The 19,246-nt window shown below is 41.8% G+C and overlaps 1 protein-coding gene across 1 annotated transcript in view; it reads left to right on the top strand.

Moving 5' to 3' along the window:
* Window positions 1-19,246, top strand: part of snd1 (staphylococcal nuclease and tudor domain containing 1) — a 272,528-nt gene that overhangs the window by 87,345 nt on the left and 165,937 nt on the right. Inside the window, exon 16 of the mRNA XM_033614910.2 lies at window positions 12,639-12,748. Coding sequence (XP_033470801.1) covers window positions 12,639-12,748 — 110 coding nt within the window. The remainder of the gene's footprint in view (window positions 1-12,638; window positions 12,749-19,246) is intronic.

Raw genomic sequence — 19,246 nt, 5'->3', positions numbered from 1 at the left:
TCTCAGAGTTTCAAATGGAGGCCACAGCAGGTGAAGCATACTCTCAAAGTTACTCAGAAAGGTATGTTGAGCAGCAGTCTGTCAAAAAGATGAAACACCCATCACTCGGACACAAAGATTTACAGTGTCAGCAAGAAGCATTAGCCATCGCAGTATGTGGCTTAGTGCCATTTGTCTGATTTTTGATATCTGTGTGTGTGTGTGTGTGTATGGTTGTGTTTGTGTTTGTGTGGGTGTGTGTGTACACTTGTGTGCCGCTGGTACACTTCCTGCAGTGTGTGAGTGCAGGAGATGGAAAGATGGTGGAGAAGTGGAGCAGAAAATTTGTAGACTTGTTTCCTAAAAATATGTCTGTGTGCAAAAAAAGAAAAAGTTTAGCATAGTAGCAAGTCAGTCAGGAGAAGTCTGCAAATAAAATGTTATTGTGCTCAGCTGTGACCTCTGTGTATTAGTGTCCTTGTGTGTGACTGCAGTGCTGCATCTCATTGAGATTCAGTTATTAAAAAACACGGGGTTCGGATGTTCTGAAGCCTTGAGACACTTTTAAGGCCTGCTATATAATAAAGTTGCTGGTAAGGAGGACATAATAACTCGTGTTAATAACACTTTATTGGCATTTCCTTTACTACACTATGAGCTGTCATCTTGAACATAAACTGGGGCGATGAGCTGCATCAGTCTACAACAAATCAATCATCCTTCAGGGCTGATGCTCACGTCTAACTCCCATCTAATACTTAACTTTAATAAATAACACATTGAGTTTGCTTTGCATGAGAAATGATTAAATGTTAATTTCATTGTAGATTATTATGCGTCTGTCTAGTGAAGGTGACATCTGATATGTTCCTCAGTGCATTGGGACCTGCAATGAAACCACAATTATTGCTATTTCTCAGCATTAGTAACTTGTCACAGGCCTTCTTAAAGCTTACACCTTGTTATTTTGGTTGCATTATCGAACCAGATAAAAAGAGACCATAGGCCCGTTTCCACCGCAGGAACTTCGGGGTAATTTTACGGGGCCGGGGCCGTTGGTGCGTGTCTCCACCGCAGGAACCACCCCTGAAGGACAAAGTTCCGGAACTTCTACAGGGGCTAAACAAGTCCCTGCCTCGGAGCAGGTACTCACAAGGGTCCCGAAAAACTCCTGGGTGGGGCTTGGGGTTTACTTGGTGCTGATTGGATATACTCAAGGCGGGATGTGATGTCAACAGAAAGTGACAAAATAGCCAGCATTTTTAAAACTCAGCAGACCACGTCGCCCCGGTTAAAATGGTCGCGCAACGATAACGTCACATCCAGACCCCTTTAACTTTACAGGAACCTTTCTCCTACTCCGCCCTCTCAGTGGAGACAAGGCGGTTGAGAGAGCTGAGCGAGAGGACATTTCCTGTAAAGTTCCTGCCCCCCAAATAGTACCAGGAACTTCTTCAGTGGAAACGGGCCTCATGCCACAGGGTAGTTTTTTAGAAACTGGCAACCAATTCTTAGCTCTTGCTTGCTATCAGTTCAACTAGGGATGTCAACGGTTAATTGGTTAACTATCCTCCTGAGACCCTGTGTCCTCGTGTGATGACATCACATTTCGGGTTTACTTGACCTTATACTTCATTCTGCTTAACTAAGACCTGTTGTCCTCGTTCATGGACACTTTTTTTTGTGCCATCTAGTGGTAGTAAGGGGCACAGTACACTAATCCATGAAAAAACAAGATGGCAGCCATCTTTGCCATGTCAGTCTGCAGCTGATCCCAACCCAAAAGTGGATAAGGTCCAAAACCTGATCACATTTATGGTTGAAATGTGTTTATTTATGATTAGTAATGTTTGTAGTTTGACATGGCAACAAATTTTACCAATTTTAGATACAGTAATAAGACGCTCTTACTTAAGAAGTATTTGCTTTTTTTTATCGTCTTGTTTGAGGACATTGGGCCTTATTATTGACAGGGTTTAGTTTTTTATACTTATTGGGTCCTACTTATCCCAATTAGCAAGGAAAATACATACCAAACAAAGCTTCACGCCTCAGGAGGATATCGGTTAATTTTGCATAATCATGAGATTATGCATTGCGACCTACTAAGGTCTGGTGGGAGCTAGCTAGTGTTAGCAGCACTGCTCATTCGGCCATCACTGCTAGTAACGCCATCCTGACCCAACAGTGTTGCTGTGAAAGCATTATGCCCAACCTTTAGTCTCACCCTGCTAAGTTAGTGGCCCAATGTCTAGCCACAAAATCCCCTTTAGCAATGCCAAACACGTTACCACCATTAGCAGTGTCAGCACGGCTAGTGGTGCTAACACATTAACAATGCTAAAAGGGTTTTGTGGTTCAAAATAAAGCTGCTTATTCATGGGAGGATGGGCACAGTGTTTCCCAGGCAACGTTCTCAGGAACAGGATGGTGTTTCCATATGTTAACGTGGCTGGCTTGTGGTCTGTAAACAAAGCCAACAGAAAATAATGTAAAAAGGCGACAAGTTCACATCACAAAACATTAACATTTTAAGTCCTCTAATTGGATGGTGCTTTGAAATGCAGCTCTAAAGCTCACTGAGTCAAAGGAGTGCAGGACTAACATGAAAGGCCCCTTGTATTTCATGTCTTTTTTTTCTCTTTCTCCCCTAAAAATTAACCAGTTACTTACTGGTCAATTAGTGTCGGCCTGTCAAAAGCAAAATTAAACTGACACCCCTAGTGGCAACCACTTTTTAAGATATATAAAAAGACTGCATTAAAACCTAGGAAATGGCTGGACTGTGTATGAAACACTAGACGGCTTCTGATTTAAACGAGGGCTTTCAATTTGAAACAGGAAGTGACAGACTCTCGCTCTTACAGCACTGGCCTCACTGCTGCAGTCTAGCCTGAAAATGAATGTAAATACATGTTAAAATAAAGAACAATACACTGAGACACAGTCACACAGCAGAAGGGACCTGCTTTCTCTGGAGCTGTACCCACTGATCATTCAACACACCCCTCCCCTCCTCAGCTCCAGTCAGCGGTACAAGTCCCAGCGTGACTAGTGGAGGCTGCGCAGCCATTGGCCGCTATCAGAGCATGCGATAGATTTGGAATGAATGAACAGCAATCATAAACACAACAGCTGTATACACCCCATGAGAACGTAATGGAGAACTATAACGGCGGTCATAAACAGCATGGCTGTAAACAAATGCACCCCTGAGGACACAATACAGGACTGTCAGTGGCTATTTATTTTGAAAAAGCAACGGCCAATGTGGAGACGCCGACACTTGCGTCATTAGTCACTCAGACCAATAGTTTAACTTCATCATTCAGTCACCCACGGACAGACTTTGGTGTTTATTTGGCCTTGCATGCTGTGGTTCAGCCAAAAATAGAGACAGTAAATAGCAAAACGTGCTATTCAAAGTTAATTATTTTTAAATATTGTTTGAATTAGTGATATTTGATATTGTTGTTACCAGAACTGGAATCAGACAACGTTGCATGTGTGCACAGGCGTCTGTGTAAGAGACACCGTTTGACTGTGGAGTGAAAAGTTTGACTACAGACATTCCTTATTGTCACATTTTCATTATTAAGCTGATGTAAAACTGCAACCATATTTTTAGTTTTGGTTCCAAAGGTACCATATCCAAAGGTTTGGTTCCAAAGGTACCATATCCAAAGTGTTTGGTAGAAATGAAAGAGTAGCCTATATTCACAAATACTGATTGAACTTTCCAAGGCCATTGAAATTACATCTTTGAATTCTTATTCTAGGTGGTATCCCCCTTTTTAAAAGTTAGTGTTGAGCCCTGATGCCCTTAAAGATATCTGCTGAAATTCACAGCATTCCTCGTTCATGCCTTATGCTTAAAAATCAAATATCACAAATCTAATATTTAAAAAGATCTCCTTGGCACTGCTGTGTGCTCTGGAGGAAAGGACGTAGCGGTGCCGAAGCTCCGCCAGAGATAATGAGGCCTTACATTTGAGAGCCGTAGCAAGATAATGGAGAGATGGAGGGATGGATGGAGAGGATAAAAGAGAGATAGTCAAACAATCCTGGGATTTTCCAGAACATCATGCTCCCTTTGTCTGCGCCCCATTCACCCTCGCTAACCTCTACGTCTTGCCAACTTGCATCTTTCACCCACTGCTGAACTTCCTGTTTGGAACTGACTTGTACCTGGTGAGGGGGAGATATTCATGCAGGGAGGGATGAGGGAGATGAAAAATGAATTTAAATGGAATGATAGTCATAGGAGGGAAGGAATATCAGAGCTGAAATGACAAATAAATGTATACACTCACAGCTTTTAGGTCATTGTTTGTTTGCCTGTCGCAGCGCTAATTACGCCTTGTCAACAGCTTGTCAAAAATCAAGAATTACTAACTTAATAACATAAAAAAGAAAGACACTAATTAAATACACAGTGAGCTGACTGTGTCCTGCAAGTATCCATTTATACCTGCAGATATGCCAGAACGAGAGCACAAAGCTTCTGGCAGGTTACGAGCCAGAAAAGTCAGAGGCTAATCAATACGCTCATTATAAGTATAGGAATTTGCGACATGATGTACTGTGTTAGTATAAATTGCAGTGATGACACTAATGCACAGCAGCCGCACAGCGCCACATTTCTCCCTCCAGCTTCGCTTCTACAAGATGAAGCTCATTATCCTGGCGTGGTTCGGAGAGGAAGAGAGGTCGACTCAATCCTGTTGCCGCTATATGTCGGGTCACCTGAAAACACACTCAGTTATAGGGTTTAGAAAATAGATTAGAACATAAACTGCCCGCTAGAAGCTAGAAATGCATGCATATGAATTCATCCAATTAGTTTTGGTTTCTGAGAAGTAGAATAACTGACAAAGGCTGCATCCCCGATCTTCTTCCAGCTGTTACCGAGAACCTCCGATAAACCAGCAGCAGATCATTGCAGGGTTCTTGGAGGCAAATAGTTAACAAGGGAGTTAGCAATGTAGCTCAGTCCCAGCCCATGTAGTGCTTTGTATACAAGGAGGAGGAGCTTAAAGTCAATTCTAAATGTAACAGAAAGTCAGTGCAGAGCAGCTCAGACTGGCCTGATGTGCTCTCTCCTCTTGGTTCTGGTTCATAGCCGAGCTGAAGACTTTTAAATGAGCTGAAGTCTCTCAGCAGTGTTTTTTTGGGAGGCCAGTAAAACGTGTGTTACAGTAGTTTAGTTGGCTTGAAATAAAGGCATGAATCAGTTTCTCTGCAGCTTTTTCATTTAGAAATGGTCGTGCCTTAGTGATGTTTCTGAGGTGGAAAAATTATGTTTTTGTCACCTTGTTAATGTGGGCCTGGAAGCTTAGATCTGAAGATTTATAACCTGAGATGTAACCCAGGGAGTTAAACTCCCCAGATTATTAAGCAGCAAGAGTATTGGAATTGTAGAAACTTTAAAAATGCATTCAGCTAGTATGGCAGTTAGATTATGAGACAGCAGTTTTAAGAAGTTTTGACATTTTGGGAAAAACACATTTGTTTTCTTTGCTGAGAGTTAGATAAGAAGATTGATATTACTCTTAATATGAGGCAAGAGCCAGGAGGTTATCTTAGCTTAGCACAAACACTGGGCACAGGGGGGGGAAACAGCCTGACTTTACTCAAAGGTAAAAAAAAAAAAAAAAAAAAAATCCACCCACTAGGACCTCAAACGCTCACTGATTGTTTTTTTCAAGTCAAAAGTCATTCTCAAGTCTTTGCACTCAAGTCCCAAACCCTTAACCTTGAGTTTTGAGTCCTAGATAATTCACAAGGTGCTCACTAAATGTCAGGACTCTGTAAAACAGATTGCAATGATTTGTAGATCCCCTGTATTCAATTTAATACAGTACAAAAACAAGATATTTAAGTTAAGACTCTACCATGCCAAGTGAAAGCCAGATAACAACAACATCCAGAAACATAGTCGACTACTCTGGGCTCAAGCTCATCTGACATTGACACAAAGTGCCTGTTACAATCCCACGCCACATTCTGCATGTGCAACAACAGTGTGGCTTCATAGAAAGAGTCCAGGTATTAAATTGGCCTGTCTACAGTCCAGACATGTTTCTCATTGAAAATGTGTGGCGCATTACGACACGCAAAACATTACAACGGAGGCCCCAGACTGTTGAGCAATTGAAGTCATACATCAAGTTAGAATGTGAAAGAAGTTCACTTTCAAACCTTCAAAAATCAGCGTCGTTAGTTCCCAAACGCTTGAAAAAATCTTCAGTCTTGAGCCACAAATGCAAGAGGGGGACGAGAGGTGGTGGGCAGAGGCTTAAAAGTCTGGAATTATAATTAGATATGTATCTAACAGTACTTTTGTATTTGATATGGAGGAAAGAGAGATAGAGATTAGATTAGATTAGAATAGAGATTTCTGAAAAGGAAAATTGAGTCTATGCAGATAGAGAATCTGATTTTTGTGGAGTTTTTGGGGGTGAGGAAGAGGAACCACTGTGTGTGTATGGCCGAGCAACACAGCCGTGTGTGCTCGAGCCAAAGGGGCAGGCAGTATTTCATCAGGCGCACGGCTCAGCCTGAATCACAGATTAAAAATGTTACATCTTCTCCGCGGGGCCTCTCCACCCGTGTCTGAGCCTCGGCTCTACAGAAAGGGGAAGGAAGGAAGAAGCACGGGTGGGACAAGGTGGGGGGAAGTGATACAAACACACAGCGTTATTAAATGAAGCGGCTGATAGCTTGACGTCCTCCAGGAGCTGGACTGCTGAATTGGGAAACAACACAAATTGATTCTTTAATCTGTTCATTCAGTTGTGCATTCTTTTGTTGGAGTCGTAGCTAACTCCGTTTGCAGTTCTGTCACCAAGGTCTGACACATTTTAAAACCAGGAATCTAATATCCACGTCTAACAGAACGAATGATTTATGCGGTGTACGGAGGACTGATGTGAGGGCTTCAGGCCAGTGTGAGACACTGCTCTACAACAGCGTCCCGTGTGTGTTTGCTCATGTGTGTAGTGTGATGTCAGCAGTGATCAGTGTACGTCTTGTTTGTCTCCGCGATCAGATAAGATGGATATCCTGTAGTTTGACCCAGATGTTTATCTCGGTGTCAGGCGTGAGTTATGTATCGTGGTGCAGGTTAAAATTGGCTGTGCTAAGTGACTCCCCGGCTTGGTTAAAATGCCGCAGGGAGGAGACTACAGTAAATGTGTGTGCGTGTGTATGTGTGAGTCGCAGGATATTGAGTGCAGTTAGGAAAGCCGTTGATCATTTTCACTGAGCGTACCTGGTGCATTCGACTGCAGATATGGACCCATGCCTCAGACTTATTTTATTGGACTTTCCATCCAGGATTAATCCATTCGTATTTGACCGATTAAAACCAAATTTTTTATGTTTATAATCCTATTACTTTTTCTTTGTGTATTAAGGTTTTTCGGGATGTTTTTGTCTTTTAAGAGAGCGTTCGGGCTGGATTAAGACTTGTTGCCGACGTGGGCCTGAAAAGCCCTTTGAGACATTGTACCGCATGTGCTATAAAATTAAACATGACTCCTCTGCGTATTACATTCCCAAGTAGTCACGATTCTCGCAGTTTTTTGGGTTGTATTCTCATGGTTGAATGCACCTATTGTAAGTCTCTTTGGATAAAAGCTTCGGCTAAATGAATGTAATGTGATGTAATGTCGTCTTTTCTGTGGATTATGTTTGAAAAACACAGTCCCACAGTTTTTTATCAGAGCTCCAGCCAACTCAAGCAGCGCGGCCAACCCATCTCCCTCCTTGCAAATTACTTCACACACCAGTTTTTTTAAGGAGTGTGCAGTATTTATCCTCCCATTGTCTTTCCTTCTCCTTTATCCTGCATCCTTCTTCTCTCCTCTTCTCTTTATCCTGGCGCTGTTGTAGCCAGTGTCCCACGTGGAATCCCTGTCCTGGTCCACTTCTATAAATACCCTCAGATGATCTTGGCCATCAGTGTCTCCTCCTCCTCCTCCTCCTCCTCCTCCTCTTCCTCCTCGCAGCCTTCAGGAAGCTTTTTTTTAATCATTGTGTTTTACTAAGCCAGCCGTACACCAAAGGACTTTTCAAGGGATTTCACTGTTGCAGACAAATTTCCAGTGTTGGATGAAATAATGACAGTTTTACCGCAGTTGATGCACGCTCCTGTGATCTTGATTGTTTGGTGTAAGGTGGTCATAACACTCATATGTGTGATTTCACATGTATTCTTTTATTAAACAAACCGAACTCAGTCCTATTAAAGTGCACCAAAAAGTGGACCAACAGAAAAAGGACCAAGTTCTTTAGAGTTTCTGTTGCCATGTGATGAATTCTACATTCCACATCTGACGTGCAGTATCTTCCGTGGACCAAACCTGTCCTGCGTCCTTGCAAGCGTTATAGGCTGACATGGTTTCATCTGTTTTTTCAGGTATCCCAGTGCACTAATATGTGATTTAGAGGGCTAAATTCAACGGCAAAGAGCGAAGCGAACCAGGAGCGCTTGGTGTTCACAAGGCACAGGTTAAGCGAACTGCACTGCGGATCGGAGTTCTCTCGGAGTGTTCACATACGCACAAAAAAAATGCTGGGTCACCGCTCTGAGTCCGTTAAGAGGGCTGGAAAGGACCAAATGTGAAAACACCCTTAGTCTTTTTCTTGCCTTGACGTCCCTACAAAATCAGACATGTTCAGTATTATTGTAAGTTTTTAGTCTTGGGAAGTTTATAATGTAAAACTGCTGCGCTCTCTCAAGCACCAAAAAGGAAGCAACAAAGCCAGGGAGGCGCAAGAACATGAATGAGTCTTATTTCTAATGGTAAAGGAGGAGAAGCTGGTGGAGTTGTGGAGTAAACAAGGGTCATATTTTAGTGAGAAATCTTCATCTTTGTAAAAAATACTTTGAAAAACTCACATTGTCTTTAGATGAGAGAGGGTGTTGGACTTAAGTCTTTTCACAGTCTTCTGTCTGGTGTATTGTAGGCATTGAATGTGTGAATATACCTAATAAGATTTGCAAATTGCCCTCCAGGGGTCAAATAACGTGTATGAATTGAAGAATAACTACAATAAAAAATATTCATACATAACCTTATATGTGGAGGATAGACTAAGGTTAACGGTGAGATTGTCTGTTTAGGTACATTTCTCAGGCGTTCATGTTTACCCTTTATTTATGTATGAATCCTTTTTTATAGCTCCTTGTCATCTAAAGCACAAGAAATCCTTTCATCAGTTTTTTAGAATCTTACAGCCAGAGCGAAAAGATGCAAACAGATTAGAACAAAACTAAAATTAGCATGTCTAAATGGTTTTAATGCTCCCTGCTGTACACTGAAGACATTTATGTCTTACAAAAGGTTGACTCAACAGTTCTTCCTCACTCTTTGGTGCTGACTGTCCTGTGGCCTCATTTAGCCTTTCCTGGGTCATTTTCGTCCTTCACTGCCAGTGTGAATACGCTCAAGTCTCTTGTTCTTGTTCTCATAAATGGGGCAGACATGGGTAGAGGTTTCTGTAGGGAACAGAAAGTGCAAAACAAAACAAAAGCTCAAAGGTTCTTTTTTTATCTAGTTTTGAAATCAGCTAGGAAATGGATATTTGGTGGTTTAGGTTAGCTCACTTGTTTGGGATACAATCCAAACAAGTTTTTTTGCATTTAGAATTCAGTTAGATAAAAAAAAAGGAATAATAGTAGCAATACAAATCCAGCTTGTGTAACAGATCTTAAGAGATTTTTTCTGCTAGCATTTACAGAGAGAACAGCAGCCAAGGTTTAGACACACCTGGTACACAGTGTCCCAGATTAATGTCACTGTTAAGCACTGTGGAATTCACAGGTTTTAAGATGCAAGTACCAGTGAAAAATGTGTATTCATATTTGGGGAAAACAATAATAAGGTTCTTTGTACAGAATGTAATGTCATCCCCCAATCTCCGCAACACTTTAACCAGTCCTTTGTTAAGCACACACATCTATTTCAGACCCTTTTTTCCTGTCACTGTGTAACGTTGAAGCAAGAGCTCAGCAGCATTCTCTCAAGCGAAAAATCTCAGAAACACTCTCTATATGAATATATAACCAGTCAAAGGAAACCCAGGGGAACATGTGGAGAACATATCAAGCTTACATGGAAATGAAGTAATTTTCAAAGCCAGGATTGTCTCATTCCAAGGTGACCACTGAGATGAGCGGATGGCCCTAACGCATCTGATTTTACTTCGCTGCATATGCTACCTCAGGAGTCCACCCCGAGGCTGTTTACACATATCTCCGTCATGCCAAGGAAGCTCATTAAATTCAACATGGAGTCAGAGAGGAAAGACAAACCATGGGAGAAAGCTGTTGCTTTATTAGTACGATGCTCGAGGGTTTTATGTCCAACTGAAACTGTCATTAAGTTACTCCACATAAATCAATTCGGCACCAACCTGCTTGCTTGTGCAATAATTTATTTGAGAATTTAAAGAGAACAGAATTACCGGATTAACGTATAGCTACTGTTAAGATGTTTCAAAGTTTGACATTTTTATGTCTGGACAGATGAGGCTTGAGGCGTTATGTTTTCCGGCTGTGTGTCTCATTCTTATAAGAAGGATATCTCAGGGAGTTTCTTCAATTTTGGCACAAACGTCAACATTAGATTTTGGTGGTCAAAAGTCAAAGTCTCTGTGACCTCACATCTGTCATTCTTGTGAACGCGATATCTCAAGATTACCTGTAGGAAATTTCATTACATTTGGCACAAACGAGAAATGAACACAGAGTATTCGGAGTATTTCAAAAATACAAACTTACTTCACTCTGAAGTACCGTAAAACGTCAATAAAAAAATTTGTCCCAAATAAATGCCTGTCTGATCACCAAGCAGTTCATTCTTTTAATATAAGTACTTTGGATGTATCGTTGGCTACCTCAAATTATGTGTCCATACCGCAATTACCCTGTAAGTCATTCATATTCCTTTAGTCTGTGAGGGTCCTCAGATCAAAGGAGTCCAAAGGGTTTTTCATAAAAATTAATCCAAGTTGTCGGAGCTCGAACAGTTGAATGATTTATAATTGATATTCAGTATAATCTAAAGCCTAATTTTTATACAAGTAATATCCATACAGGTGTAATTAAACAATTTAATTGTATTTCCTGATCTCTGCTGAGCAACAGTTTTATGTGAAAGCAATTAAAGGCCTGTCCCAAATATTGGCCCATTGATTTTAGTGATTTAAGCAAATAGTAGCCCGGGCTAGTAATTTAAGTTTAGTAGTATCTTGTTTTTGATTTTTTTTTTCCAATTACAAAATACTCAGAAGTAACTGAAATGTGTATCTAAAAAACAAGTAACAGAAATACTGCCCATTTCTGATCACCATAATTTTTGGAGATGATGCCATTATGTACCTGAGAATGAGTGTGAGTTTGACGAAAAGTAATAGCTTAAAAAACCCTTCCACTTAGATTTTATTACAGTTAGTTCACTGTTTAGTTCCAGATTTATTTATTATTATTGGCTGATCAGTTGCTATCGGCTTTTTCTCGTCCAAACTGTCATTATTAAATCAGCCTTTAAAAGTCCACTATTTGTTGACCTCTAGTGCTCACCTTGAAACTGTGGTGATTGTTAAGACTTTCTGCGTTGCCCGGTTGAAGATGTGTGAAGCATCTACGTTTCATAGTTTGTACCTTCTTTGCAGTGACGTCCGTATTTGAAGCAGTGTCTACATTCGAGTCTGGACAGACATGAATGCAAACTGCAACTTGAATGGTTCCACCCGCTAGGCAATAATTCCACTTCTACACGCCTTTCATGTCTGAGTGTCTACCTTTTAGCACATGTTGCATTAACATACAGTATATCAAGTCCTTGGGGGTATAACGGACAAAAGAACTGAGTCTCAATTGAAGCTCTGATACATGCAAAATCCATAGTATGTGTAAAGACTTTAAATTTTCTGTAAGATCAACACACATTCTCTCTTCGTTCTTACAGCCCAGTCACACTCATCTTCAAACACACACTTTCTCTCTTATGCATGTACCTTTCTTGCATACGCCTGCTTTTATCACAGTTAATTTTTTTAAACAGGGCGAACATGAAATGATTCGGTCTCGCAGCGCCTTTATACCCACTCACCCCCCCACCTCTGCCCTGAAGCTACAAGAAAGCCTCTGAAAATCTCGCAGAGTTGACGTCGAAGGGTCCCAAAGACACAAATCCAACGAGGCTGTTTTTCAGGCGAAACTGCTTATACAGACGCACTCTGTGCACTCAGGATTGACCCCTTGATGACCAATTATCCAGTGAGTGCTGATAATAGTGTAGCTGGTTAATCTGTGTTTTGCCACGGACGTACCTTTGTGAAATAGTGCTGCTAAGCGATTTTGACCTTGAACTATTAAGAGGGATGAGACGGATGCTTCATGTGGCATTGGCTGTTTGGAGCACCAGAGGTCTTGAAAATTGTGGATACGAGTCTTGTCACTGACTTACGGATATTTATATTAATGCCCACAGTATTTCTGCTTTATGTCGATAAATAAATCCAGTTTGTCTGTGGCCTTTTTCAGGCTTATCAAGGCCAAATATTGTTAAAACTATCCAGGACATCTTGCTGTTTTGATTAGCTGCTGTGCTGACCTTTAATCCTGCAATTGTGTTGTCTTCGGCCAGGTATTGAATGTCCACGCAGTTCCAGGAATATGCCCGGGGGGATGCAGGTGGCCGAGCCCTTCAGTGACGAGGCCATGCTGTTCACCAAAGAGCTGGTGCTGCAGAGGGAGGTAAGCAGTATAGTGGGGCACTCTGGCCCCGGTTTTCATCCTCTCCCAGTGTTTGAATGCCCAGTCTCCATGTTGCTAACTCTTGTAGTTCTGCTATTTTGGCACCCACACTGCTGCATTTTTTGTTTTCACACCCGCAATCCAAGTTTAGTCTGCTTTGAGCACAAGATCATTTCGGTTCAGAGATGTGAGAAGAATAATGTCTATTATACTTTAACTGATAAGCATAGAAGCTACTTTGGCTGGGAAACAAGTTTCCATCAGGCGTTCTGGCTTTGGTTTTGTGCGATTGCCACATTGATTCAAGCCCATTTTATTTGAGCAACAAATTTTAAAACTTTTTTAATTTGATTTTGTTGATTTGGGAAAAAAAGTAGGACAGATATAAGGCATAGTACCCACGTTTGATGTTAACATTGGATGCATTTTCCAGGCAATTTGTCTTTAAATTAAGCAAACAGTCTATTTAGTTGACAGTATCATAACTCATGTAGCAGTAGTGAAGTATTCAGTAATCACACGATACAGTAATTCTAAACACATTCAACAGTCTACACTTACCGGCCACTTTATTAGGTACACCTTGCTAGTACCAGGTTGGACCCCTTTTGCCTTAATTCTTTGTGGCATAGATTCAACAAGGTGCTGGAAACATTCCTCAGAGATTTTGGTCCATATTGACATGATGGCATCACACAGTGTGCACCTGGTGTGGTCTTCTGCTGCTGTAGCCCATCTGCTTCAAGGTTGGACGTGTTGTTGGTTCAGAGATGGTCTTCTGCAGACCTTGGTTGTAACCAGTGGTTATTTGAGTTCCTGTTGCCTTTCTATCATCTTGAACCAGTCTGGCCATTCTCCTCTGACCTCTGGCATCAACAAGACATTTTCACCCAGAGAACTGCTGCTCACTGGATATTTCCTCTTTTTCAGACCATCCTCTGTAAACCCTAGAGATGGTTGTGTGTGAAAATCACAGTAGATCAGCAGTTTCTGGCACCAACAACCATGACATGTCACCATTCTGATGCCCAGTTTAAACTTCATCAGGTTTTGACCATGTCTACATGCCTAAATGCACTGAGTTGCTGCCACGTGATTGGCTGATTAGCTATTTGTGCTAAGCAGTTGAACAGGTGTACCTAATAAGGTGGCAAGTGAGTGTATATCATATCATATCATATCTCAAATTGTCATTTGTTCCAGCCTCCATTAAGCTGTTGAACAATGTTAAAAACTAGTGCAATGGAGCAACAAGCAACGTGCATTAAACACACAGCACTTTAGCACACAGCATTTTTTCTTGCACTTTAGACGTCTCTGTATGTTTCTGTGTTGTGATTGTTAAATGTAGTCCATGTCTGTTTTATGTGATGGGACTGTCATTGTGATGATGTGTCCCTGTGATGATGTTTTTATCTTGTCCTGTGAAGCAATGAAATGTAGCACTGTGCCCAAGATGAATTTCCCTTAGGGGACCATAAAGTTTACCTTACCTTACCTCATACATTAAGAAGTGACTGAAAAGGCTCAGACAAAAGCAAAAAGCTGATAAATGCCTGTCCTACAAAACAGGACAGGATGTCTCGTGTTTGGACTCCAAAAAACATCTACAACAGACATGCACATTTTAAATCTACTTGAAACAAAATTCATGTTTTACCTTTGACAGTTTGACTTTTGATTTGATGCTTGACCTCAGAAACAAGTGGCGCAAAGATTGGGCGACAAACTTTAATAGGCTGATTTAATTGTTTACTCCCAAGTGATTTAAAGGACTGTACTTGTACCTGGAGTGCCTTGAAATCTCCGCAAAAAATCCAGACCAAAGTGGCCACGGTCAAGTGGACTAACCCCCCCAAAAAAACCACACATGCAGACACACACCATCCTCCCCCGCTTCCTCCCAGTTTATGGAAAGCTCACCTGATAGTGGATCAGTGCTCCTGGGCTTTAGAAAACTCCACTGTGTGCCTGTTCATTCACATGCTAATAGGTTTTTATAAGAAGCAGTGAACGGACCAAAGCCATGATGGAACCAGCTATAATCCTGCTACCACTTATCCAGGCCGCACACTCCCCTCTCTTTTGCTCTCTCTAACTCCACCTCTCCAATCCTATCGCCATTTTAAAGGGCTTTTTTTTGCGTAGGGTGGCTGACTCCACTGTCCTCTGGTGTTTAATTGTCATGGAAATGTAGCCTTGGCCGGCGTTGGAGGTGGACTCGTGTTGGAGTGTGTATGGTTGTATGTGTGTGTGGCGAGCCAGGAGTTGGATGGAGAGAGCCTCGGCTGTGAAATAATTGATGCAAGCAACAGGGGGTTTTGATTGACAGGGATGCAGACCCCCTGCCATGAGTCAGCGCAGTGCAGAGGTTCTCTGGCGCTGACAGGTTGATGTGTTTATTATTTTTTACAGATGCACACAGACGCACAAATGTATAATTAATCAGATTTATAAGACTTTCTTTTTCTGATATGTGCGCAGATTAAATTAAGCTTTTGTTATCGCGCGCATAACCTCTCCCGTCCGCACACGCTCTGATGCACACACTTTTCTCACACATTTTCTCCCTTGCCAGTCATCGGTGGTGTCAGCAAGTTTTTTCACAGGTAGGTGGGAGTTAGCAGGCAGGACCGCGCCACATAATGAGTCCCGAGCCCAGTGCGGGGGCTGCTTGGCTGGCAGCACTGACCTGCTGTTAGGGGCTAATATGAACACAAAAGTTGCACGCTCACAAATGGACACATTCAAATAAATGACAACACAGATTCACACATGAGAGCTGAAACTTTTCCAGAAACAGGAAAAAGGCAAGTCATTAAGCAAAAGAAAATTAGTTTCATTCTCCTGTTTCACCGACTTTTTACGGAGGAACAAAACAAGTGACAGCTCTGAAACGTGTGCACCCAGCTGGAAAAAGAGTCAAATGATAGTGTAATGATAGACAACGCCTGACACTGAAACAGGAGAGAGTTGTGTGAGAGAAAGCCGGGGTGAAGAGGTGACAGGAAGTGCAGGAGCTCTAACGAGAGAGCAGCAGCGGAATAAAAGACACTATGTAGAACGGAGAGGTAGAAACGCTAGGTGCCCTTGATCCATCCTCCTCTCCGTCTCTCCTAGCAGCACAGCCAGCGCGACTGAAACAGGTTATTAAGGTGTGTGTCACACTTGAGCATGAATATGGATCATTTGATTTCATTAGCATAAGATTCTGCTGTTGATTGATCTTTGAATAGCATCTGATTGCAGAAAGCATTTTAAGGTGTTCAGAAGACGGACTCACGTGAATAACATTTGATTTGGGTTTGGCAGCGTATTTATTTGCATTCATAAAAATATTTTTCTCGCTCACGCCGCTCGACAGCCATTTTGAGCTTTGTAGGGCTTTGTTGATTTGATGACATGTTGACTCAATGGTCCGTATGCTTTTTTTTCTTCTTCACACCTCTCTGTAATTAGCGTTTCTCTCCTTCTCGTCTCCCTTTGAAAGTGAGTTTGGGTGCAGGCATGAGTGCGCTTTTCTTGCTTTTGTGCCACTGTTTTGGTCCTTCACTAATAGCCTTTTCTTGCTCTCCGCCGTCTCCGTTTCCGCTCATTTGTGCCTCACTCCCGCCTCCCGTCGTCGTCTTTGGTGTCCAGTTTTAAATCTCTGACTGACATTTGCTCTTAGCTCTCCGTCCCTCCGCGCCTGCCATTCCTCCCCGTTCTCTCCTTCCTCAATTTCTCCCTCTAAACTGCCACACGGCCATGTCTTAATTTCTCCTGATGCAGACACACATAATTAATGTGGCATCCAGTGAGGGGAGAGGCCCTGCTTTCTGTCTCCTCTATTTATAAACCCCATCACCACCGCCGCCGCCACCCCTCATTCTCTCTGTGTCTCTGTGGTGATTCGCTTTTAAAGATTTCTTCCCCTCTTTTCAAAAATCACTTTTGTGTTTATCCGCTCTGTCTTCCTTTATCCCTCCCCTCCCTCCCTTCTTCCTCTCTTCCCCTGTCTGTCTGCCTCTCTCTGTCTCTTCCCGCTTCCCTCTGTGTTGTGTTAATCTCTGACAGACTCTGCTCCCGTTCCCAGCATGGAACCGAAACAGCAGCACAGAATTCTGAGGCAAAGAGACTAAAAAAAAGGAAAACACATTGGTAAACACCACCCCAGACATTTCCCTTTTTTTCTTATTTGATGTCTTCCATTTAATTTCTCTCACCTCCCACCTTCCATTGACAAAAAAACAACCCCATCCATTCAGAGAGTCTCGTCACCGAGGCTCTCCGCTGATTTCTCGTCTTGTTTTTCTTTTTTTTTTTGGGTGGCAACTTCAAACGCTCAGCCTAACCAGGAGGGAGGACGAATTTCACCGCATTGACGTGTTTATCTGGGATGAGTCAGCTAGAGACGGGACATAATTAGTGGTGTAGTGTTGGTTAATGAAATACACAAGTCAGTGAACCAATATTTTAACTGTTACTGACGCGTCATTAAAAATATTGTAAGTTTAATAAGCGTCATTCCAAAGTGAGAGAGCTGTGAAAAAATGTGAGGATGACGGTGTGATGCTGCCGTCAAAGTTACGAGCTATTTCAGACATGAGCTTAAAAAAATAGTTCTCTGGGTGGAATATTAAATTTCAGCTTTTGTCAGGTGTCGCATAATATCATATTTTGCAAACAGCATTTGCATCTACTTGCTGTGTTTGTAATATTTCATCTTAGAATAAATAGTTTGCACTAATCAGCTCTGAAACTTTTTTATTGCGTATAATCAGCACAGTTGATTGGAAACGTGTGTGTGTGTGTTTCCAGTTGTATAACTGATCACCAAGCGGGGAGAGGAAGCAGGAATAAGAAAACAGGGTGAGATGAGAGATGGAGTGTTTGATTGAGCTGCGATGAGAGCAGGCTAAGTGGACAGTAATATGCGATGTACTGATCCACCTACGTGTACTGTCAGTCCTGTTGACCTCATTCAGTCTGGGTGGTCTCATCTGCTGTACTGCCCCGACTGCCTACTCACTAACAATTTCTCCGTCTCACACAAGGATGCTCGTAGTTTACATCCTCGCACTTCTCTGTAGGAGTACCGTTTGGATTTTATCAATACTACCACTATTGAAACACCATATCAAGTTGGTTCATTCGTGACTGTAAAGCAAAGTCTCTGTACAAACTCAATAATATCTTACTGGAAACAAGACGTCACTACAATAATTCATATTCCTGACATCGCAATTATAAGTAAAGAGAAGCAAGAAAGACTAAAAGACACAGACATCAGCTAGGATCAGTTCTTTCTCTCGTCCTCTGAGCTCCTGTCTCTGTTGGATTCACTGCCCGCAAGTACTGCTGGTATATTTGAAGATACATGCAAAACAGACTACATACAGACAATTTGAATTTGTTTTTTTATTCATATAGGAAAGGAATCAAAAGTAACATTCGGTGTGTTTCAGTTAAAACTGTCCTGACTCAGTTAAAAACTGTTTTTCAAGTTTCTTTTTAGCTTGTTTGAACAACTTGCTATTAACCTTTGGGCAGAGCAGATTGACATACGTGTTAATGAAGCATTTGCTAAGGGTGGGCCGTATCGTCTAGTTCACAATGATACTGGTCTAATTTTGAACAGATGATAAATTAATATTGTGATACTCGCTATATTTCGACTTGTTGACATTTGATGTCATACAGTTACTCACGGCAACAACAAACATGGGCGAAAGTCAACTTATTAGCGACTGCAGTGGTTCCAAAAAGAGGAGCAGCTTCAGTAATGTGGAATAAACTGTGGCGTCCTGAATGTTTCATGAACAGCCCTGGACTTCTCAGACTCTTGTAGCGACTCGGGGAACTCAGTCAGCGGCTCCTCTGGCAGCAGCACAGCGTCTCTCCCTCTCCTCTCTCGCCGTGCGCACATGGGAGTCCACTGAATATTAGAAGGTAAACTGTAAAAACGATCACTTATTTTGTTGCAATTCTATTTTCTTAAATGTATACTATTTTTTTTTTGTTTTACTAATTTGTCATATCGTCAAGAATATTCATACATTATCGCAAAAACACCCTCAAATATCGGGATTTTTTTAAAGCCATGTCGCCCACCCCTAGTATTAGCTTTTACTGTCTAAGGTTGCATTGCACTTACTTATGAGGGGAGTTGTCGTCGGCTCGAGTAATCTTCAAGCTGTCTTGGCTTCGTCTTCAATGCGGCCTCTCTACTCTGCTGTTGGTTGACTTCACTTTGTGTTGTTTGTGTGTGTATATGCGGAGGAGCAGCCGTGACAAAGACAGCACAGCAGATGCTGCAGCGATATAATAAATAAAACCAAACCATTAAAAAGAACCAATAAAAAAAAATAGTAACGTCTGAGCTTATTAATCCTACGGCCATTTAATACCAGGTTTTGGCCCCCATCCCTGCTTCTCGCCATCTAAAGACAAACACGCACATGCATGAAGAGGGCATTTGTCCCGGTATATCAGGCTAATAAAGCTAATAAAGATGAT

The sequence above is a fragment of the Epinephelus lanceolatus genome, chromosome 23 (assembly GCF_041903045.1).
Source record: "Epinephelus lanceolatus isolate andai-2023 chromosome 23, ASM4190304v1, whole genome shotgun sequence".
NCBI lineage: Eukaryota > Metazoa > Chordata > Actinopteri > Perciformes > Serranidae > Epinephelus > Epinephelus lanceolatus.
The sequence above is the reverse complement of the archived record's forward strand: the minus strand, read 5'-3'. Positions and strand labels throughout refer to the sequence as shown.